Source organism: Ceratotherium simum, chromosome 14 (genome assembly GCF_057802395.1).
Source record: "Ceratotherium simum simum isolate JZ-2026a chromosome 14, ASM5780239v1, whole genome shotgun sequence".
NCBI lineage: Eukaryota > Metazoa > Chordata > Mammalia > Perissodactyla > Rhinocerotidae > Ceratotherium > Ceratotherium simum.
Window position 1 is genome coordinate 39,189,281 of NC_141913.1, and position 25,395 is coordinate 39,214,675.

General features: G+C 38.2%; 1 protein-coding gene across 1 annotated transcript in view; it reads right to left on the reverse strand.

Annotated features, from left to right (window-relative positions):
* CFAP53 (cilia and flagella associated protein 53) overlaps nucleotides 1-25,395 on the reverse strand; it is a 45,229-nt gene that overhangs the window by 16,209 nt on the left and 3,625 nt on the right. Inside the window, exons 2-5 of the mRNA XM_004422527.3 lie at nucleotides 24,439-24,668; nucleotides 23,798-23,971; nucleotides 9,907-10,210; nucleotides 4,937-5,155 (exon numbers count right to left, since the gene is read on the reverse strand). Coding sequence (XP_004422584.1) covers nucleotides 4,937-5,155; nucleotides 9,907-10,210; nucleotides 23,798-23,971; nucleotides 24,439-24,668 — 927 coding nt within the window. The remainder of the gene's footprint in view (nucleotides 1-4,936; nucleotides 5,156-9,906; nucleotides 10,211-23,797; nucleotides 23,972-24,438; nucleotides 24,669-25,395) is intronic.

Sequence of the window (25,395 nt, forward strand, 5' to 3'; positions counted from 1 at the left end):
CTCTACCTTTACCTCCCTGTGTGGACCCAGGAGGCATGCTGTGTACTTTCTCCAGGACCTGTGAGTAATAAACTTCTCTATTTCAATTTCTCTTGTGGCCTGTTGTTGAACTGTTTCTCACCATTCAGTACCTTGTACTACACTTAATAAGTGTTAACTTGACAAATTCATAACATATGCAACAAAAGCAATGCTTAGAGGGAAATTTGCAGCAGTTAATACATATATTAGGAAAGAAAAAAGAAATAAAATCAATAATCTAAGCTTCCACCTTAGGAAACTAGAAAAAGAAGAGCAAATTAAATCTAAAGTAAACAGAAAAAATGAAAAAAACTTGAGCAGAAATCAATGAAATTGAAAACAGGAAATCAAAAGAGAAAATCAATGAAAGCAAAGGTAGTTCTGTGAAAAGATCAATAAGACTTTAGCCAGACTAACTAAGAAAGAAGGAGAGAGGCCAAAAATTACTAATATCAGAAATGAAAGAGAGGACACCACTACAGATCCTACAGACGTGAAAAGGATAAGAAAGAAATACTATGAACAACTCTATTTCCACAAATTTGATAACCTAGAGAAAATGGACCAATTCTTTGAATGAAACAATCTGCCAACATTCACACAAGAAGAAAAGGACAATCTGAATAGGCCTATATCTATTAGTAAAAAAACTGAATTAATAGTTAATAACCTTCTTAAACAGAAATCACCAGGCCCAGATGAGTTCACTGCTGAATTCTACCGAATATTTAAGGAAGAAATTATGCCAATTCTCTACAATCTCTTTCACAAGATAGAAGCAGAAGGAATACTTCTTAACTCATTCCGCGAAGCTAGAATTATCTTAATACAAAAAGCAGATAAAAACATTACTGGAAAAGAGAACTATATATTAGTATCTCTCATGGACATAGATGTAAAAATCCTCAACAAAGTATTAGTAAATCAAATTCAATAATGTATAAAAAGAATTATAGGGTCCCGCCCCGTGGCGCAGTGGTTAAGTGCGCGTGCTCTGCTGCTGGCAGCCTGGGTTTGGATCCTGGGCACGCACCGATGCACTGCTCGTTAGGCCATGCTGTGGCGGTGTCCCATATAAAGTGGAGGAAGATGGGCACAGATGTTAGTCCAGGGCCAGTCTTCCTCAGTAAAAAGAGGAGGATTGGAGTGGATGTTAGCTCAGGGCTGATCTTCCTCACACACACAAAAAAAAGAATGATACACCACGACCAAGTAGGATTCATCCCAGGTATGTAAGGCTGGTTCAACATTCGAAAATCAATTAATGTAATCCATCACATCAACAGACCGAGAAAAATCATATGATCATATCAATAGATACAAAAAAAACATTTGACAAAATCCGACACCAATTCATGTTAAAAAGTCTCATTAAACTAGGAATAGAGAGGAACATCCTCAACTTGATAAAGAAAATCTACAAAAACCTACAACTAATATCATACTTACTGGTGAGAAACTAGCAGCTTTCCCTCTAAACTCCGGTACAGGCAAGAATGTCCCCTTTCAGCACTCATTTTTAACATTGTACTAGAAGTTCTAGCTAATGCAATAAGACAAGAAAAGGAAAGAAAAGGTATATTGATTCGAAGAAAGAAATAAAACTGTCTTTGTTCACAGATAACATGATGGTCTACGTAGAAAATCTGAAAGAACCGATAAAAACCTCCTAGAACTAATAAGCAATTAAAGCAAGGTTACTGGATACACAGTTAATATACAAAAGTTAATTTCTTTCCTATATACCAGCAATGAAAAAGTAGAATTTGAAATTAAAAACACAATACCATTTACATTAGCACCCAGAAAAATGAAATACACAGGTATAAATCTAACAAAATATGTACATGATCTATATGAGGAAAAGTACAAACTTCTGATGAAAAAAATCAAAGAAGAACTAACTAAATAGAGAGATATTCCATGTTCATGAATAGAAAGACTCAATATTGTCAAGATGTCAGTTCTCTCCAACTTGATCTTTAGATTCAATACAATCTCAATCAAAATCCCACCAAGTTATTTCATGGTTATTGACAAACTGATTCTAAAGTTTATACGGAGAGGCAAAAGATCCAGAAGAGCCAACTCAATATTGAAGGACAAGAACAAAGTCAGAGGACTGACACTACCCAACTTCAAGACTTACTATAAAGCTACAGTAATCAAGACCTTATGGCACTGGTGAAAGAACAGACAAATAGATCAACTGAAACATAGAGAGCCCAGAAATAGACCCATATAAATATAGTCAACTGATCTTTGACAAAGGAACAAAGGCAATACAATGAAGCTAAGAGAATCTCTTCAACAAATGGTGATGAAACAACTAGACACCCACATGCAAAAAAATAAATCTAGACACTGACCTTACACTCTTCACAAAAATTAACTCAAAATGGATCACAGACCTAAATGTAAAACACAAAACTATAAAACACCTAGAAGATAACATAGGAGAGAATCTAGATGACCTTGGGTTTGGCAATGAGTTTTTAGATACAACACCAAAGGTACAATTTGTGAAAGAAAGAACTGATAAACTGGACTTCATTAAAATAAAAAATTTTGCTCTGTGAAAGACACTCTCAGGAGAATAAGACAAGCCACAGATTAGGAGAAAATATTTGCAAAAGACATATCTGATAAAGGACTGTTATCTAAAACATACAAAGAATGCTTAAAACTCAAAAATAAGAAAACAAACAACCCAATTAAGGTTGGGGGCTGGTTGCCAGGAGAATCAACCATGTGATTAGAGGGTTAGAAGTTTCAGTCCCACCCCTCTGACCTCTGGGGAGGGGAGAGGGGCTGGAAGTTGAATCAATCACCAATGGCCAATGATTTAATCAATCATGCCTATGTAATGAAGCCTCCATAAAAAACCAAAAGGAGAGGGTTCAGAGAGCTTTCAGGCTGGGGAACCAGAACACTTCCATGTGCCACTTTGCCAGGCCCTAAACTTCATGAAGACAGAAGCTCCTTTATTTAGGACCTCACACTATGTATCTCATCATCTGGCTGTTAATTTGTATTCTTTAATACCTTTTGTAATAAACTGGTAACGTAGTTAGTAAATGGGTTTCCTGAGTTCTGTGAGTTGCTTTAGCAAATTAATTGAACCCAAGGAGGGGGTCATAGGAACTTCTGATTTATAGCCAGTGGTTCAGAAGTACAGGTAACAACCTGGACTTGTTCTTAGTATCCTGAGTTGGATGGGGTTTTTGGAAGCTCCAATTTGTAGTGGGTCAGTCCGAAGCCCAGGAAACAACTTGGGCTTTTGACTGGCATCTGAAGTGGAGGGAGGTCTTGTGGGACTGACCCCTTTCCCTGTGGAATCTGATGCTATCTCCAGGTAAATAGTGTTAGAATTGAGTTGAATTGTAGGACACCCAGCTGGTGTCCTGAGCATTGCTTGGTGGCATAGGGGGAAAACTTTCCCTCTACACATTGGAATTGGGTTCAGAAGCCTTAATGCTCCACACTACACATCATTAGGGAAATGCAAATTAAAACAGCAATGAGATACCACCACACACCTATTAGAATGGCCAAAGTCCAGAACACTGACAACACCAAATGCTGGCAAAGATGTGGAGCAAGAGGAACTCTCATTCATTGCTGGTGGGATTGCAAAACAGTACAGCCACTTTGGAAGACAGTTTGGCAGTTTCTTATAAAACTAAATATACTCTTACCATATGATCCAACGATCATGATCCTTGGTATTTATCCAAATTTTTATGTCCACACAAAACCTGCACACAGATGTGTTCAGCAACTTTATTCATAATCACTAAAACTCGAAAGCAACCAAGGATGTCCTTCAGTAGGTAATGGATAAATAAACTGTGGTACATCCACACAATGGAATGTTACTCAGCGCTAAAAGGAAATGAGCTATTAAGCCATGAAAAGATATGGAGGAAACTTAAATGTATATTACTTAGTGAAAGAAGCCAATCTGAAAAGGCTACATACTACATGACTCCAACTATATGACATTCTGGAAAAGGCAAAACTATGGAGACAGTAAAAATATCAATAGTTTCCAAGGATTTGGGGTGGGGGGAGGGATGAACGGGTGGAGCACAGAGGATTTTCAGGCCACCAAAATTACTCTGTATGATACTCTCTTGGTGGATACATGTCATTATACATTTGTCCAAACCCATAGAATGTACAACACCAACAGTAAACTGTAATGTAAACTATGAACTTTGGGAAATAATGAGATGTCAATGTAGGTTCAGCAATTGTAACAAATGTACCACTTTGATGGGGGGAATGTTGATAATGCAGGAGGCTATGCATGTGTTGGGGCAGGAGGCATATAGGAAATTTCTGCATCTTCTGCTCAACATTGCTGTCAACCTAAAACTGCTCTAAAAAATAAAGTCTACGAAAGAAAAATAGTACCTATAGGAAAAGCACAACAGCCTTAAGAGTTCAATACAAATTTCAAAGGAACAGACAGTTAAAAAAAATACTGGAATACTTTACTTTCTTTGCCTGACAAAACATTACATATCCTTTAAGGTCCAACTCAAATACCACTTTCTCAGTGATGTCTTCCCCAACTGCAGGCATACTTAATCACTCCATTTCCTGCAATCCCGTCTTGCTATCACAATGGAGTTCTCAAAATTCAGTGAGCATCAGAATCACCTGGGGGAGTTTGTTAAAACATAGATTTCTTGCTCCTGCCAAGATTTGGATTTGGAGATTCTGATTCTGGAGCCTATGAATTTCTATTTCTAACACCATCCCAGCTGATGCTGATGCTGTGGGTTTGTGGACCGGACTTACAGTAGCACTGTTATGGTTCATATTGCATGAGGCTGGCTCCCGTTAGACTGAGAGCTCAACAAGAAATCTCATTCAGCACATAGTAGGCACTGAATAAACATCTTACTCTTTTTTGCTTCTTTTTATCAGCCTCTTCCTCTAAGTCTTGAAGGGACATTTGCATGAGCTTCATGTTCAAGTCCTGCTCCTCTCTGTATTCCTGCTGAATATGCTCTATCTTCTCTTGGAGGGCTTTTTGCAAAGCGGTCCTAATTTCCTGTTTTGTCTTCTGTTTCTTTAGCTTATCCTGTTCATTCTCAAGTTTCACCCGCGCTTTGTCGATTTCCTGAGGTAAAACAGTAATGAAGATCATGCATCAATATAGTTGGACAAAACAAATACATTTCATTTAAGAGATGAGAATAAAGGATTTCTTGGAAATACACACCTGGATTGCTGAGATAGCAACAAGGCTGTGAAATTAAGAAATTGCTGTGCATATGTGTATGTGTGTGTGTGTGATTACAAAGTAATAGTTGTGGAGTTCAAAATGCAGAAAAGTATAAAGAGAAATCACCTTTAACCCTAGTACCCATCACCCACCACCACTCTCAACATTTCAGTGTATTGGCCTTCTAGACTTGACTCTTCTATGCACATCTGCACATCTAGATTTGGATATCCTATTAAGCAGCAATAAGAGTCTACAAATGGAAATGTGCACATCAGCTAAATATACAAAATTAAATTTTAAGCATTCTGTTCTTGAAAAGTATTCTCCCATTCCTCTCATTTTCTTATCTTTCTGACCCTCCCGGCTGGCTTAATTGCCTGGCCAACCAAGCAGTTTTAACAGGGGCACCAATGCAGTTGGGCATTGTAGGTTTGGTAAAAAATCTGGGTATGTTATAAACATTAGTCCTCCTACCAGAGACAGCTGAACTCTTCTGGAGGGATAAGTACTTGCCCAACTAGGACAGGAGATGACGTAGTGAGGATGGGACACAATTCCCAATTTCACTTGATTTAATCAAGACTCACAACAGCCATGATTACTATGATTAGTGGTTTGTGAGAGGGGAGTTATATGCTAGACTTTTCCATTAATGCCATGAGCAGTAAATCCACACTGAATGTGAAGGTCAAGCGAGATAATATAAGTGAAAATGCTCGGCTGTATCTAAGGAAAAGCAATGGGTATCAAACATGAAAGCCAATGAAATAGCAGACAGCACTTTTTTAAAAGTAAAGTTGACTACACCAGGAGGAAGCAATCAGCCAAATCCAGACTATGAGATGATAGGGAGGGGATGGGGGAGAACTGTGCAAGATTAAGAGACCTAAAACCAGTTTACCATGTCTTGGTTTCACCAAGATAGTTCTGATTTTACACCTGTTGTGCTGATGTAATGAATTTATTCCACCCTTTCAATCTCAAATGTGTCCTGGTTTGAATGATAAAAAGTCACTCTTTCTAAAAGAGACTAATAACAACCATGTTTGGATTCTGATTTAAATGTCAAATAATTTAGACAATGATGGAAACTTGACGAGGATTTTAGGTGATAAAAAGGAATGATTATTAATTTTTTCAGGTCTGATATTGGCATTGTGTAAGAAAATGTCCTTAATTATGTTGTTGTTGACATGCATACTTGAGAGGTAATTAAGGGAGAAATGACATGTCTGGGATTTGTTGTAAAACATAAAAATGGAGTGAGCAGGGAGGACAGAGGAAACCAGTACGGCAAATGTAATGGCTACTGAATCTGGAAGATGGGGGTTCATTGTTGCAATACTGTGATTTATAAGAAACATGTGTTTGGTCATTCAGATGACCAGAACACATTTCTCAGATATATTTGGTCTTCATCCACAGCTCCTGGCTCATAGCTCCAAAAACCCTCAGAATTTCCTGGGTGGTAAGAGCAATGGGAGCTCTTGTCCTCAGTTTCTGACCCCCACCTCCCACAAGGTGAGGGCTGGTTGCCAAGAGACCCAGCCATGTGATCAGAGGATTGGAACTTTCAGTCCCACTCAATGGCCAATGACTTAGTCAATCACAACTACGTAATGAAGCCTCCATAAAAACCCAAAAGGACAGCTCATCGGCCCTTTTTCGCAGAGCTTCCACGTTGGGGAACCAGAATGCTTCCACATGCCACCGTGCCGGGCCCCAAGCTCCACGAGGACAGAAGCTCCTTTGTTTGGGACCTCGCCCTATGTATCCCTTCATCCAGCTGTTGATTCATATCTTTTAATATCCTTTGTAATAAATTGGTAATCTAGTAAGTACATAGGTTTTCCTGAGTTCTGTGAGTCGTTCTAGCAAATTAATCGAACCCAAGGAGGGGACTGTGGGAACCTTTGATTTGTAGCCAGTCAATCAGAAGTACAGCTAATAACCTGGACTTGAGATTGGCATCCTGAGTTGGAGAGGGTTGTTGGAACCTGCAGTTTGTAGTGGGTCAGTCAGAAGCACAGGTAACAACCTAGGCTTGCAGCTGGCATCTGAAGTGGAGAGCAGTCTTGTGGAAGTGAGCCCTTTATCTGTGGAATCTGATTCTATCTCCGGGCAGACAGCGTCAGAATTGAGCTGAATTCTCGGACACCCTGCTGGCATCTGAGAACTGCTTGTTGGTGTGGGGAAGCCTCCACACATGTGTTGGAACTGGGTCCAGGAATTCTCTGCAATTGTACTCTCCACTTCTGTGCATTTGAAAATGTTCATAATAAGACATTAAAAAGGGTGGAAGTCATATTAATTCTCAAAAATTACAAAATAGTAGTGATAAAGAACATATCAGTGGCTGCCAGGAGTTAGGGTTGAGGGAGGTTATAACTATAAAGGAGCAGCTGGAAGGAGTTTCTTTGGATGATAGAACAGTTCTGTATCCAGATTTTGGTAGTGGTTACATAAATCTATACATCTGATAAAATTTCATAAAACTATATACCCATTCACCCAAAGAGTGCATGTAAAAACTAGTGAAATCCAGGGCTGGCCCGGTGGTATAGTGGTTAAGTTCGTGCGCTCTGCTTCGGTGGTCCGGGGTTCACAGGTTTAGATCCTGGGCACAGACCTACACACCGCTCATCAAGCCATGCTGTGGCAGCGTCCCACGTACAAAATAGAGGAAGCATGGCACAGATGTTAGCTCAGGGACAATCCTCCTCAAGCAAAAAGAGGACGATTAGCAATAGACATTAGCTCAGGGCAAATCTTCCTCACCAAAAAAAAAAAAAACAAAACAAAACTGGTGAAATCCAAAGAGGGTTTTAGTTTAGTTAAACAAGGAATAACTTTAGTTGAAAGTACTACAGCAATGTTAATTTCCTGCTTTTTATAGTTATATATACATAGACATACATATAATGTTTGGTTATATAAGGGTACACAGGAACTCGCTACTATTTTTTGCAACATCTTGTGAGTCTAAAATTATTTCCAAAAAATTTTTCGAAACAAATTTTTTTAAAGGAAGGTAGAAATAGAGATAGCTAAGTATAGTATAATAAAAAATAAATATTTGGCCTTTGTCCCCTGTTCCTGGCACATATCTCCTAAAACCCTTGGAATCTCCAAAGTGGTAAGATTGTCTTTTGTAGCCTAATGAGATGACTAGTGGCTGGAGCCCCTAAATAGCTTCAGGATGGGGGCTGGTAACCAGAAAGACCAAACCATGTGATTAGAGGGTTGGAACTTTGAGCTCCACCCATCGACTTCCAGGGAGGGGAAAGGGGCTAGAGATTGAGTTCAGTCACCAATGGCCTAGGATTTAATCAATCATGCCTACATAATGAAACCTCCATAAAAACCCCAAATGACAGGGTTTGGAGAGCTAGGTTGGTGAACGCACTGAGGTGTTGAGAACATGGTATGCTCAGAGAGGGCATGGAAGTTCTGCGTACCGCCTCCCATTCCTTGCCCTATGCATCTCTTCCATTTGGCTGTTCCTGAGCTGTATCCTTTAACAATAAACTGGTTGTAGTAAGTAAAGCACTTTTCTGAGTTCTGTGAGTTATTTCAGCGAATTTTCAAAAGTGAGGGGGCATTCATGAGAACCTCTGACTTTACAGCCAAGTTGAACAGAAGTGTAGGAAACCTGGGGACCCACTACTTGCGACTGGCATCTCAAGTGGAGGCAGTCTTGAGGGACTGCGCCCTTAACCCTGTGGAGTCGGATGCTATCTCCGTGTAGCATCAGAATTGAATTGAATTGTTGGACACTTGGTGTCCACAGAGAATCATAGAATTGTTTGGTGTGAGAAAAAACCCCACACATTTGATGTCAGAAGTGTTGTGAGTAAAAATGGCTCATGGTATCTTACACCGGAGGATGGGTATATATAAGGCAGTTTGGGGGCCAGCGTTTTGATTTTCTTAGAGAAGCTAAAATATTTAGACATCTTCTACTAAACTCTTCAAAAGAAAAGTCTCAAACCCAGAGAAGGCTTCTAGGGCTCTGAAATACTTTACCTTTGACATTTATTATGATTCCAAATTTCAATATTTGGGATTTCCCAGGAAAATAATACCTTTTTTCCTAAATTTAGTGGTATTGAAGTAACAGTTGCTGAAAGCTTTTTTATATACATATAAAATTGCTACTTTTTCCAGTGCTTTCATACATTTCCAGTGACAGTTCTAATTTCTATACAGTAGGGGATGTGAACTTGCTGGAATGAAATTATTGATGCTAGTGGACAGGGGGTCACTGTAGCTGTTGTATAGCACTTTGCATAGGATTTGGAAACTGTCAATTATCCACATCAAAGAATGGGGGGATGTTGCCAAATTGGCACTAGCCTTCCATGACACTGCCAAAGATTATCCTATTTCATCCTCACAACAAAGGCAAGTGCTTCTTGCTTTATTTTTCAGATAAAGGAACTGAGTCACAGTAGTGAAGTCACTTGCCCTATACAATAGGATGGCACTGTTAACTAGACCTTGAAATCCAAGGCTCCAACCACGGTCTGTTGCCCTGTGAACCAGCCCGGGCCATCAGGCAAACTGTACAGTAACAGGCCTGCAAACGGTGGCGTATACTCACTGAGCTGATCATCCCATGACAAGCATTTTACAAAACCTACCACAAGGCGCGCCTCCTCTTCCTTCAGCCGCTGTGCTGCCTGCCTTTGCGCCTTGATGCTGGTGATCTGGGCATTCAGCCCAAGGCGTGTGTTCTCCACCAGCTGTTTCTGTCTCCTTGCCTCTTCGGTTTCTCGCTTTTCCTTGGCTAATCGGTCTTCCTCCCAGAGCTTTGAGAACATCTGCTCCTCCACCAGCTTTTGCCTTTTCAGCTCCTCATTAAACGCTATCTGTGCTTTCCGCTCCTCGCACACTTTCTTCTGATGGATACAAAACAATTCAACACGGAGCTCCTCGCAGCGTTCCCTGAAAGGAGAAATTTTAGAGTTAAAACCCAGCCTTTCACGAGACACTGCTCTATTTAGGCACATGTCTGCACAGTCAGACTCTGAAGTAAGAAAAGTAAAAGACCTGGATGTAGGCCATCTGAGCAGAGGAAACATGTGAGGGAGCAGCAGGGAGGGAGGCCCCATAAGGTCACAGACAAAATACAGGCACTGGAGTCAGGCAGAGCAGGCTTTCAATCCTAGTTGTGACGTTTTCTTTGTGACCTTGGATCAAAAACTTGCCCTGTCTGTTCATCTGCAAAAGAACTGTCTTTAAAGGTTCTGGTAAGGATCAGAGGTAATGGATATAAATACCTGGTAGATAATATGAGCTCAATAAATGATAACTATTATTACTACCATAAAGGAAATAGAAAAGGGATGGGTTCCTGCCATACTACAAGTGGATTAAGGCTTTGGTAGGAAGACACCTCGCATGCACATCCAAGGAAAGATCCAAGGGTAGAGTCAGCATATCATGGTGAGGCTCCCCCATTGCCCTGATTCCTGGCAGGGCACATGTCCACTGAAGGAGTTTCTGCCTGGGTTGCAAGAACAGCCCTATTGTTGCCTTTTCACAAACAGGCTTATGTCACTATTCAAGAAGAAACGCCCTTTCAGCAAGTGTTTACACCTCATCCTTTCTTTCAGTCTTAGTAATTCAAATTTCTTCAAAAGTTCTTCATTGATCCCATTTTTAATTTAAGAGCTGTGATAGTCAACACTGTCTGTATTACTTTAGAATTACATAGGGATATTTTCAAAATCCCATTTTCCCCTTTCTCCCTCCCAGACCAGACTTGTTAAATCAGAATGACCGGGGGTAGGATGCAGGCATCTGTACTCTTCCAGAGAGCCTCAGGAGGTTTTGGCACACAGCCAAGTTTGAGAACCTCTGATTGAAGGCAATGTTTATAAACATCAAGTCTTCCTGGTTTCTAAATCAAATTCTGCACCAGGAAGCTGAAGTTTGGAGAATGGGCTCAATAAAGAACTTCTTAAGAAATCTGAGTTGCTAAGATTGAAAGAAAGGATGAGGTCTAAAGTCTTATTGCAAGAGTGGCCAATACCACACAAATTGACATTTATCAAATACTGTTGAGTACTGTTCACCATTTGATGGGTATTAGTCTCATTTCCCTAATTAAACTGGAATCTCTTTGAGGGCTGGGACTCAGGAACATACTTCAGGAATATATGTGCCAAACTACCTACCCAATGCCCAATAAATAATTATTGATTTAACTGATATATAATCATACTGATTAGCAACATAAATGATAACCAGCAGTTATCCATATTCTGTGGAAGGCTCAAAAAGGTAACAAGCTGAAATTGCTAGGTTACCAAAAAAACAAAATACACTTTAACACTGAAAAATTAATTCATCGGGGGCCGGCTCCGTGGCTTAGCAGTGAAGTGCGCGTGCTCCGCTACTGGCGGCCTGGGTTCGGATCCCGGGCACACACCAACCCACCGCTTCTCCGGCCATGCTGAGGCCAAGTCCCACATACAGCAACTAGACGGATGTGCAGCTATGACATACAACTATCTACTGGGGCTTTGGGGGAAAAATAAATAAATAAATAAAATAAAAAAAAAAAAAAGAAAAATTAATTCATCTGCCTGAAATTCATCAGTGAAATTCTCAGAACTGGCCACGATAAATTTAATTCAAGTCCTTCCCAATCCTATGATTCATACTCTCACAAAGTTATTGAATTAATTAAAAATCTAAAGCCTGGGGCTGGCCCGGTGGCATAGCAGTTAAGTTCACGCACTCTGCATCGGCAGCCCGGGGTTTGCAGGTTCAGATCCCAGGCACGGACCTACGCACTGCTTATCAAGCCATGCTGTGGCAGGTGTCCCACATATAAAGTAGAGGAAGATGGGCATGGATGTTAGCCCAGAGCCAATCTTCCTCAGCAAAAAGAGGAGGATTGGCAACAGATGTTAGCTCAGGGCTAATCTTCCTCACACACACACACACAAATCTAAAGCCTAAGAATAACAAGTATGGCTTATGATATTTTTTCTTTTAAAAAAAAATTCTTTCTTCCTAAGTACAAAACTGAGACATGTTCATTGCAGAAAAACTGGAAAATATAGAGAAATATGAAGAAACTAAAAATAACTTAATCCTACTACCAAGAGATAACCACTATTAGCATGTTAATGTACTTCTTTCAGGTCTTATGTATGTGTGTTTTTACTAAAATTGGGATCATTCTGCATATCTATATCTGTATCTCCTTGTATCTTAATTTTTCCACCCACCATTATATTGAGAATGTTTCCTCATGAAATATTCTTTAAAATAATTTCTCACTTTAAAACTGTATTATAGTTCACCAAGCTGTGTAATACAGGCTGGAACCTATAAATCACAGTTTATTTAAACATTTCCCTATTTGATGAACATATAGGTTACTTCTGACCAGGCTACTTCTGAACATAGAGGTTACTACTTGACCATTTTATTATAATGTTGCAATGAACATTCTTAAATGTAGCTCTTTCTGCTTCTCTCTGATGATTTCCTTAAGGTAATTTCCTTCCTTAAGAAAAAAATCAAAGAGTACAAAAACATTGGTAAGGCAGTTGATGCATGCTGCCAAGAAAGCCTGAATCAACAGCATATGAAAGAGCCCATATCAAGTATTTCTTTAGGTCAGTAGGTCTTCAAAATTTTTTGATTATGTATACCTTTCAGTAAAAAAATTCTAAGCACTCACAAACAAATATGACTATTTATAAATTATATGTAGTTATTACTATGTAACTATATTATAAAATTATTAAATATATGCAAAGATAAAAATTAAAAAGAAATGAGATAAACATCAAATATTTTCTCCCTACATCCTAATTATTCACCCATTCACTTGACCTTGGGAACTCTCGATTTAGGGATGCTCACTTTTATCTACAGATAGATAGAATATCTATTTTCATGATAATAATCATTGATAAGGGGAAAACCTTTTGTTTGTGAGTGCTTTACATGGTACTTTCACACATAAAATCTTATTTCATCCTCACAATTGCCTTACAACTTAGATGGGGCAGCAAGCAGCATTCTGATTTTAGAGTTAAAGCAATCGAAACTCAGGGAGCCTAAGTATCTTCCCAAGCCACACAGCCAGTAGTAGTAATATCATTACCAACAGCTATTGAGAGCTTATTATTTGCCAGGCACTGTTCTAAGCACTTTACATGTATGAACTCTTGTGATCTTCATAACAACCAATGTTGCAACAAACACTATTGCAAGTTCATTATTATTATTATCCCTGGTTTACAGATGAGGAAATGGAGGCCCAGAGCAGTTAAGCATCTTATGTAAGTTCATACATTTAATACAGTATGTGGTAAAGCTAGGACTGAAGACCTGCAGTCTGGTCCTGGAGTTTAAGTTCTTTGGTACTTCATTATATCATGTCTGCCAGTAACTGACTGAGGCAAGACTACCCTCAGGTGTTCTGACCACACATCCTAGGTTATTCACTTAATAAAAACACCCCAAAACAAAAAATGCCTACCTTAATCTGGGATCCAATCACTAATTGTGTATAAATATAGGACATTTAAAAAGAAATTTCATGACGTTTCAAAAGCATGATCCATAAAAGAAATATTGATAAATTGGATTTCATCAAAGTTAAAAACTTTTTATCTGTGAAAAACCCTGTTAAGAGGATAAAAAAAAACAAGCTATGGACTAGGAAAAAATATTGCCAAACCACATATCCTATAAAGGACTCATAGCTAGAATATGAACTCTCAAAACTTAACAGCCAATCCAATTAGAAAATGGACAAAAGACATTAAGAGACATTTCACCAAAGAGGATACACAGATGGCAAATAAGCATATGAAAAGTTGTTCAACATCACCAGCCATTAGAGAAATGCCAATTAAGATCACAACGAGATCTCACTACACACCTCCGTTCCAATAGTGACAATATCAAAAGCTGGTAAGGATATGGAAATACTTGATCTCGTATACATTAGTGCTGGAAATATAAAACGGCATAACCACACTACAAACGACTTTGGCAGTTTCTAAAAAAAGCAAACATACATATAAGACCCACCAATTATCCTAGAAAAATGAAAAACACAGAAACCTGTATACAAATGTTCAAATCAGATTCAACTACAATAGTTAAAAACTAGAAACAACCAAAATGTCCTTCAATAAGTGAATGGTTTACACAAACTTGAGTATATCCATACAATGGAATACTACTCAGCAATAAAAAGGACAAACTAGTGTTACATGCAGCAATTTGGATGGACTTTAAAGGCATTATATTGAGTGAAAAAGCTAATCTCAAAAGAGCACATATTGTATGATTCCATTTATATACCATTCTTGAAATGATGAAATCATGGAGATGGAGAAGAGATTAGTGGTTGCCAAAGGCTAGGAATGATGGGGGTCAAAGTGGTGGGTGCGACTATAAAGGAGGTAGCATGAGGGAAATCTTTGTGGTGACAGAATAGTTCTGTATCTTAATTGTGGTGGTGGGTTAGATGGATCTACACGTGATAAAACGGCACAGAACTATACATTCACTTTGTACCAATGTCAATTCCTTGTTTAATATTGTATTATAGTTACATAAGATATAAACATTGGAGGAAACCGGGGTAAGGGTACAGGGGACCTCTGTATTATCTTCGTAATTTCTGTGACTATATAATTATTTAAAAGTAAATTTTTTTTTTTTTGGTGAGGAAGATCAGCCCAGTGCTAACATCTGCCAATCCTCCTTCTTTTTTTGCTGAGGAAGACTGGCCCTGGGCTAACATCAATGCCCATATGCCTCCACTTTATATGGGATGCCACCACAGCATGGCTTGCCAAGTGGTGTGTCGGTGCACGCCCGGGATCCGAACCGGCGAACCCCGGGCCGCTGCAGCGGAGCACGCGCACTTAACCACTTGCGCCACCAGGCCAGCCCCAAAAATAAAAATTTTTTAAAAATGAAATCACTGGTTATCTTGTCATTATTATTTGTTTCATTTCATTATTATCACTGAAAATAATTTCACTGTTTAGAGGTCTTGGAGCACTAAAAATGACCCATTCCAGGTATCAAATATTCTAGGTATGCCACTGAATATACCCAACAGGAATGAATACATATGTCCACCAAAAGACATGTACAAGAATGTTCATAGCAGCTTTATTCACAAGAGTCTCAAACTGGAAATAAATGAAATGCCTATCACCTGGAGCATGAATAAATAAATTGTGGTATATTCATACAATGTAATACAAAAAGGAGGAAGAGGGAAAAGGGGAGGAGGAAGAATAATTTCATCTTGCTTTATATATATGTTAAAGCTTCAATTATATTTTCAGTAATGGGGCCTGATTTAGCAACCTTGGTCAAAATTTAACCCTGGCCCTTCACTCTCATAATTAATTAAAACTATGCTTGCTGTTCTATAATGACGAGTTGGCAGTATTGCATTAACAACACTGAAAACAATGTGTTTTCAGATGAATTATATTGATGTAGGATACAACTGTTTGCTCAAAAACCCTAACAATTCATCTAACTAGCAAGTTATACAACTTCTCTATGAAGTTGTATACTCAGTTATACAAGATTTATCTATGAAATTTATAAAATATTACCAAATTAATACGTATTTTAAGAGCACAACCACGTACGAAACTTCATTTTTCTTACTGTGCTGAGAAACATTTACTATGAAGTGGAAAATACATTAATGCTGCTGAAATTCACTTGCTAGTGTCCCCTTTGTCCCTCACAGCATCTTTTCTTCCAGCAGCCAGTAGGGAATGTCCAAATCCTACCAAGGAGAGAGGGTGAAGCTAGAAAATCCAAGTCTAATCCTGTCTTCGTCACTGCAAGCTTGAAGACCTAGGCAAATTAATATCTGTGGAACCCAAGTTACCTATCTGCAAGACAAGGAGAATGGCAAGTCCCTTCTGGCCATATGCATCACTAATTTGGTTTCTTCACTGCCCTCCTTCAGCAGCTCCCCAAGCCCTGAAACTTCCCATTCCCTCCATTTTTAGCAGTTTAATTTACTCTGTTAGCAGCTGCATCTGCAATTTTGTAGGCACTATTCATTGCAATAGTTAACTTCTCCTTTGGCCTCTACTAGGATGGTTTCGGGCAGTCTATACGATTAATAGCAACTTCATGGCAGAGAGAGCGGAGATGGCAAAAGCTTTGTCTCTGAGCTGTGTCTTGATCCCTCCACATGCCTGGTTTTGCTGTTTTCTCACATCTGTTGACTTTCAGATTTCTCACCTCAAATGTTGAGCACTGTAAAAAATGAATTCTTATATTCCTTCTGTATTCTACCAGAATTTAACTCAGAGTTTACAATTACTTTATCTTGGACCATTCTGTTCCTGAATCCAGAGTGACATGATACACAACCTGCCCCACTCACACTTGGTGACCTGATAGCCTATGTGACCTTCAGTTTTTTTGTTAAGCTAATCAATCTATTATTCAATCAAAGAGCCTGGCAGAAAGTAGAGGCTCAAAAATATTGATTGAATGAATGAATGAATGCTAATGGCTATGTTTTGAACATTTCCAGGTAGTAGTTGAATTTTAAAAATCCCCTCTGAAGATAAAAATCTTAGTCGGTTACTCTAAAATTAAGAGACTGATAAAGTGATAAAGATTTGGGGCATTCCATGGGTCACAGGATGTGATCATCACTACATTGAGAGACATGAATGAAAAAAGGAGGCAAAATGAACAAAACATCCTGAGATATATGATAACAATTCTTGATGTTCACACTCTTAGAAGGAAGTATCAGAGGCACTGAAAATATAACTGAGAAATTACATATATAATAAAATTATAAATATGTAAATATGTTCTTGCTCTAAGAGCTGTAGATCTAAGAAGGAATATAACACATTGAGACTTTTTAGTATATCTTTGCTTTACAGGTAAGGAATCTTTCACAGTTTGTGAAATTAAAAATATTTGTCAAGCTCTTGATGATACAACACTATAGATCATCTCAGAAGCACTTCCTTGGGTACTTCCATACAAATCTTCTATTTATTTATTTGTTTGTTTATTTGGAAGATCAGCCCTGAGCTAACATTCATGCCAATCCTCCTCTTTTTGCTGAGGAAGACTGGCCCTGAGCTAATATCTACTGCCAATCTTCCTCCTTTTTTTTGTGTTTTTTCCCTTTTTTCTCCCCAAAGCCCCAGTAGATAGTTGTATATCATAGCTGCACATCCTTCTAGTTGCTCTGTGTGGGATGCCGCCTCAGCATGGCCCGATGAGCGATGCGTCAGTGTGTGCCTGGGATCCAAACCCGGGCCGCCAGTAGTGGAGCGTGCGCACTTAACCGCTAAGCCATGGGGCCGGCCCCCGAAACAAATCTTCCGTCTGTAAGTGCAGAGTATTAGGCTGAAATGAGGGCACAGACTCAGGGTATCCCAAGATGGAAAAAGTAAAATGAAAAGGGCTGTTGAAGGTAACCAGAGGATCGGACTGAGTACAGTGAAGACCAGGGATCTGAAACTGAGAGTCACAGTGGATCTGGGTCAGGAAGTGGATGAAAAGTTCAGGTGATCAGACTCAAAGGATCAGGATACCAGGCAAAGAAATGATAAAGAACATGGAAGCAAGCACACATTCAGCACAAGCGGAGCTTAATACTTACAATTCAATAACAGAATCTCACTTGGTACTTCCATTCTAATTGGGAGGCAAGCACAGGACATTAGAGCCCAGCACTTAGACAAACACAATACCTACATGGATGGATATCAGCAAGACAGCAGAGAGGAATTTTCCACCATTACCCCTCCACAGAACATTGATTTTGACAGTCACCCATAGATGAAAGCACCTTTATGGGAGTCCAAGAGTCCGATGGAGAAGCTATAGCACACCACTGGAGCAAAAAGATCCAAGAATAGATAAAATGAAGAGGGTAAGAATAGCTTCACTTTACCCATGTCACTCTCTCCCCAAGGTGGTAGAGCTCAGTGCCAAGAGAGACCCTTCAGCCTACGATTTCTCGCATGGGGGAAAGTGAAAACACATAATTGAGTGCCTGGCTTCCCCAGCTGTCCAAGAGGCCCACTTCTTTCTCACTCCACCCAGAATAGTGAGGTGATCTGCATGGCCGAGGACTTGGAAGAGGCTGGGAGCATAGCATCTAGGGCTTGGAACACATCAAAGGATATGGATCCTCTTAACTGCTGCATGGACTCCATGAGGAAGCCCATCCATGAGCCACTGGGGATGGCTTCCCTGCAGACCTGCCAAAGCGGCCCATGGACACCCCTAACACTCCATGACATGCCCCATGGCCAGCTTCCTATGTGCACTCCAGTAGATGGTGAGTATGAGCATTTGCAGATGGCTAGCGAGAGTGCGCAGAAAGTTGGTCTGACTCTGTGGGATTTGGAGAAGGCTACAAACTTGAGCATTTCAGGGCACCACACTAGGGAAAACAAATTGGAGGCTCTCAGCCTCTGGCTTGGCTTTGAAAGATCAAGAGAAGGCATACAATCTTAAGAACTGCTGCCCAAGAGAGAACAAGAGGCTTGGAGCAGGCACACGCAGAGAAAAGGTTTGAGAAAGTCTCAGAATCCGGGGCTGGCCCCGTGGCTTAGCGGTTAAGTGCACGCGCTCCACTACTGGCGGCCCAGGTTCGGATCCCGGGCGCGCACCGACACGCTGCTTGTCTGGCCATGCTGAGGCGGCGTCCCACATACAGCAACTAGAGGAATGTGCAACTATGACATACAACTATCTACTGGGGCTTTGGGGAAAAAAAGGAGGAGGATTGGCAATAAATGTTAGCTCAGGGCCAGTCTTCCTCAGCAAAAAGAGGAGGATTGGCATGAATGTTAGCTCAGGGCTGATCTTCCTGACAAAAAAATAAAATAAAATAAAAGCGGCAAAAAAAAAAAGAAAAGAAAAAGTCTCAGAATCTCTAGCTGGGCTGACTGGTGAAGGTATTTCTTTCCTGAAGTCAGCCAGTAAAGACTAGAGGAGGTAACTGCTTCTTCAAATGTGAAGAAAGCAATGCTAGACTTCAAGGAACACAAAAAATCAAGGAAACATGACACCACCAAATGAACACAATAACTTTCCAGTAAACAATCCTAAAGCAATGAAGTTCTCCCAATTACCTGACAAAGAATTCAAAATAATTGTTTTAAGGAAGCTAAGTAAGCTACAAGAGAACATAGATAGACAACTAAACAAAATCAAGAAAACAATACATGAACAATATGAGAGGTTCAACAGAGAGACAGAAATCATAAAAAAGAACCAAACAGAAATTCTGGAGCTGAAGAATACAGTGAATGAAATGAAAAATGCAAGAGAAAACGTCAACATTAGATTTAATCAAGTATAGAAAAAAATCTGAGAACTCAAAGACAGGTAATTTGAAATTATCCAGTCAGAGTGGCTAAATGTTTGAAAAACAAGATCCAACTATATGCTGCTTGCAAGACACTTGCTTCATCTTTAAGGACACACAGGCTGAAAGTGAAGGGATGGAAAAACATTCCATGCAAGTGAAACCAAAAGAGAGGAGGGATAACTGTACTTCTATCATACAAAATGACTTTAACTCAAAAGCTATAACAAGAGACAAAGGTCATTATATAATGATAAAAAGGTTAATTCATCAAGAGGATACAACAATTGTTAATATATATGCACCCAACATCAGAGGACCTACATATATTAAGCAAATATTAACAGATTTGAAGGGAGAAATAGACAGCAATGCAGTAATAGCAGGATATCAATACTTCATACTCCACTTTCAACAGTGCATAGATCATTCAGACAGAAAATCTATAAGGAAACACAAGACTTGAACTACACTTTAGATTGAATGGACCTAACAGATATATACAGAACATTTCACCCAATAGCAGCAGAATACACATTCTTCTCAAGCACACATGGAACATTCTCCAAGACAGATCATATGTTAGGTCACAAAAGTCTTAATAAATTTACGAAGATTGAAATAATATTAAGTATCTTTTCTGACCACAATGGTATAGAACTAAAAATCAATAACAGGAAGACAGCTGGAAAATTAAAAAATATGTGGAAATTAAACAACACACTCCTGAACAACCAATGGGTCAAAGAATAAATCAAAAGGGAAATTAAAAAATATCTTGAAACAAACAAAATGGTAACACAACATACCCAAACTTATGGGATGCAGCAAAAGCAGATTTAAGAGGAAAGATGATAATGATTAACACCTCTACTAAGAAAAAAGAGACATCTCAAATAAACAACTGAACTTTACACTTCAAGGAACTAGAAAAAGAACAAACTAATCCCAATGTTAGCAGAAGGAAGGAATAACAAAGAACAGAGCAAAAATAAATGAATTAGAGACTAGAAAAATGATAGAACAGATCAATCAAACCAAGAGCTGGTTTTTTGAAAAAATAAACAAAATTGACAAAACTTTAGCAGGACTAAGGAAAAAAGAGAAAAAATTCAAATAAAGAAAATCAGAAAGGAAAGGGGAGACATTACAACTGATACTGCAGAAGTACAAAGGATCATAAGAGACTACTATGAACAATCACATACCAACAAATTAGATAACCTAGAAGACATGGATAACTTCTTAGACACACACAACCTACCAAGACTGAATCGTGAAGAAATAGAAAATCTTAAAAGACCAATAACGAGTAACGAGATTGAATCAGTAATAAAAAATCTCCCAATAAAGAAAAACCCAGGACCAGATGGCTTTTACTGGTGAATTCTACCAAATATTTAAAGAAGAACTAATACCACTCCTTCTCAAATGCTTCCCCAAAACTGGAGAGAACACTTCCAAACTCATTTTATCAAAGCCAGACAAGGACACTGCAAGAAAATAAAATTACAGGCCAATATCCCTGATGAACATAGACACAAATATCCTCAACAAAATACTAGCAAACCAAACATAACAGCATATTAAAAGGATCATACACCACAATCAAATGGGATTTATCCCTGGGACGCAAGGATTGTTCAATACATACAAATCAATAAATGTGATACACCACATTAACAGAAGGAAGGATAAAAATTATATGATCATCTCAATAGATGCAGAAAAAGCATTTGACAAAATTTAACATATTCTCATGATATAAACTCTCAACAAATTAGGTATAGAAGGAATGTAGCCCAACACAATGAAGGCCATATATGACAAGCCCAAAGCTAACATCATACTCAACAGTGGAAAGCTGAAGGCTTTTCCTCTAAAATCAGGAACAAGACAAGGGTGCCCACTCTTACCACTTGTATTCAACATAGTACTGGAAGTCCTAGCCAGAGAAATTAGGCAAGAAAAAAAATAAATAAATAAAAGGCATCCAAAACAGAAAGGAAGAAGTAAAATTGTCTGTTTGCAGAGGACATGATCTTATATTTACAAAACCCTAAAGATTCCACCAAAAAACTGTTAGAACCAATCAACAAATTCAGCAAAGTTGCATGATACAAAATCAACATACAAAAATCAGTTGGGTTTCTATATACTAAAAACAAACTATTTGAAAAAGAAATTAAGAAAACAATCCCATTTGCAATAGCACCGAAAACAACAAAATACTTAGGAATAAAATTAACCAAGGAGGTTAAAGACCCATATACTGAAAACTATAAAACACTGAAGAAAGAAGATGAAGACACAAATAAATGGAAAGATATCCTTTGTCCTTGGATTGGAAGAATCAATATTGTTAAAATATCCATATTACTCAAAGTGATCTACATATTCAATGCAATCTCTATCAAAATTCCACTGGCATTTTTCACAGAAATAAAAAAAATCCTAAAATTTGTATGGAATCACAAAAGACGCTGAAAAGCCAAAGCAATCTTGAGAAAGAATAACAAAGCTGGAGGGATCACACACTTGATTTCAAACTACATTACAAAGCTATAGCAATCAAAACATTACAGTACTGGCATGAAAACACATACATAGAACAATGGAACAGGATAAAGGGCCCAGAAATAAACCCATGCATATATGGTCAACTAATCTTTTACGGGGAGGCTAAGAACACACAATGGGAAAAGGATAGTCTCTTCAATAAATCACCTAGGAAAAACTGGATATTCACATGCAAAAGAATGAAATTGGACCCTTATACATCATTCACAAAAATTACCTGGAAATGGATTAAAGACTTAAACATAAGACTTGAAACTGTAAAATTCATACAAGAAAACAGAGAGAAAAGGCTCCTTGACATTGGTCTTGACAAAGATTTTTTTGGATATGACACCAAAAGCAAAGGCAACAAAAGCAAAAGTAAACAAGTGGAACTATATTACACTAAAAAGCTTCTGCACGGCAAGGAAACAATCAATAAAATGGAAAGGCAACCTATGGAATGGGAGAGAATAATTTCAAACCATATATCTTTTAAGGGGTTAATATCCAAACTATATAAGAAACTCATACAATTCAACAGCAAAAAAAAACCAAAACAAATAATCTGATTAAAAATGGGCAAAGGACCTGAATAGACATTTTTCCAAAGAAGACATACAAATGGCCAACAAGTACATGAAAAGGTGCTCAACATCACTAATCACCAGGGAAATGCAAATCAAAACCACAATGAGATATCACTTCACAGCTGTTAGGATGGCTATTATCAAAAAGACAAGAGGTGACAAGTGTTGGCAAGGATGTAGGGAAAAGGAAACCCTTGTGTGCTGTTAGGGAGAATGTAAATTGGTACAGCCATTATGAAAAACAGTACAGAAGCTCCTCAAAAAATTAAAAATAGAACTACCATATGATCCAGCAATCCCACTTCTGGGTATATATCCAAAAGAAATGAAATCAGTATCTCAATATCTGTAGTCTCATGTTCACTGCAGCATTACTCACAATAGCCAAGATATGGAAACAACCTAAATGTCCACTGATGTATGAATGAACAAAGAAAATGTGTTTTATATATATACAATGGAATATTATTCAGCATAAAAAAGAAGAAAATCCCACCTTTGAGACAACATGGATGAACCTGGAGGACATTATATTAAGTGAAATAAGCCAGACAGAGAAAGATAAATACTGTATGATCTCACTCATACGTGGAACCTGAAAAAAAAAAATTGAATATACAGAAAGAGAGAGTAGAATAGTGGTTCCCAGGGGTAGAGGGTGAGGAAAATGGGGAGATATCGGTTAAAGGATACAAACTTTCAGTTATAAGAAGAATGAATAAGTTCTGGGAATCTAATGTACAGTATGGTAACTACAGGCAATAACATGGTATTGTATATTTGAAATTTGCTAAGAAAGTAGATCTTAAGGGATCTCACCACAAACAAACAAAAAAACCCTCAGTGCTTGCATTATTCAATGATGTGTACATAATTACCAAGTTTTAAAGTACAACTACTGTGTATACCCTTTTAAGATTTTACTTTACTGCAAATTAGCATCCTTTAATCTTTTTTAATATGCTAAATTCAGATTCCGTGTGTGTGTTTTTCTGACATCGTTACCTGAATTGCTGGTCTAGCTTTTCAGCCACAAAATCCTGTCTCTCTTTTTCTTTCTTCTCTTTTAATAATCTGGTTTTATCTCTCATTCTATCTTTTTTCTCCTCAATTGTTTCTTCTTTCAATTGCATTTCAGTAAAATATTCATTTTCTTCTGATGCTAAAAGTTCACGCAGTCTGAAACAAAATGACAAAAAATTAAAACTGTCATGCCACACGCATCATTTTACTGACTTTTATTTCATTAATTTTGATTTCAGAAGTACGTTTAATCACAAATTTTGTAAGAAGGAAAAGATCATTGCATCTTCCATAAAATAAGACTAGTTGCCATTTACAGCAATAAAGAGACTGCCATATTTTATTTGATCACATACAGACGAGATATGTAATGTATATCTTCAACAAAAGTAAAATGAACATTTTAGAGTAACAAAATATGAAACAATATATTCTTTTGCTTTCTATCAAACGTAGCTTATCACAAATGAAAATATAAATAAGCAATAGCTACTGATTTGGTAGGAATATGAATATGTCAGCCATGATCCTGACTATAAAAATTCACTTGATTTTTGATTGGTCTCAAGTTGTGGTTTTAGGAATGTTTCACAGTCTTGAGTCACCAGGTTTGTGAGCCTTACTTATTTCTTCTTTTTTCAGTGTTAATGATAAAGCCTTGCATGGCATCCTTTATTCTTGCTTTCACAAGACTGTCCACAAACTTGCGGTCATTGTGCTGGTCCCACTCAACTTTCAAGCGATCTCGCTCCTTTGACTTAATAGAAGCCAAAATAGCATGATGTTTCTGATGGGTGCGTCGGATTCTTTCCAGATGTTGCTCAGCCCCTTGGCCTTTGGGAGGCTTGGCTCTCTGGAAACAAATAACAACTATCACTTATGATAGACCCAAAGTCAATTGCTTATTTTCAATTAATCATGACCTCCTCATACTCACACTAAATAAAATTGGGTATGTAAAACTAATACATCCTGCTACAACTGCAGTTTATGTGCCTAAGGTGTAACTTGTTTGATTCTTTGAGCCTATAGCTAAGATGTTATCAAACCAGTCTAAAATATTTCTCCAGTGCCATCTGAGTAAAAGTTCATGGAATTACAAAGTTAAAAATGTGAATGGGACTCTATAGATTATCTAGTCAAACCAAGAGACATTAAGTGATTTGTCCAAGGTGCTTCAAAAAGGCACACATAGATAGTACAAGAATTAGAGTTCTTCTAGTTCTGACCTTGATCTTGCCACCCCCTAGCCCACATTGCTTCTCAGGGTAGACAACACAGTTACCACCATCAAAATACTTTCAGTTAAAAGAGGCTACTATCTAACTATATGGGATATAGATAATGAGTTGTGACAATGAAAACTCTTTACTAAGAAGGAAGAAAGGGAAAGAGGGAGAGAGGAAGGAAAGAAGGAAAAGAGAAGAAAAAAGAAAACTGGTGGTAGAACTTGATTCCTATTTCTATTGTGCCCAGAAGTTTAATGTAAGGGCTGTGCTCCTGACATCCTGGGGTAACTTGAATTTCTGTAAATATATTCTTGTTACACAAACTTCCAACTTAAAAAGTTGGAAATGCAT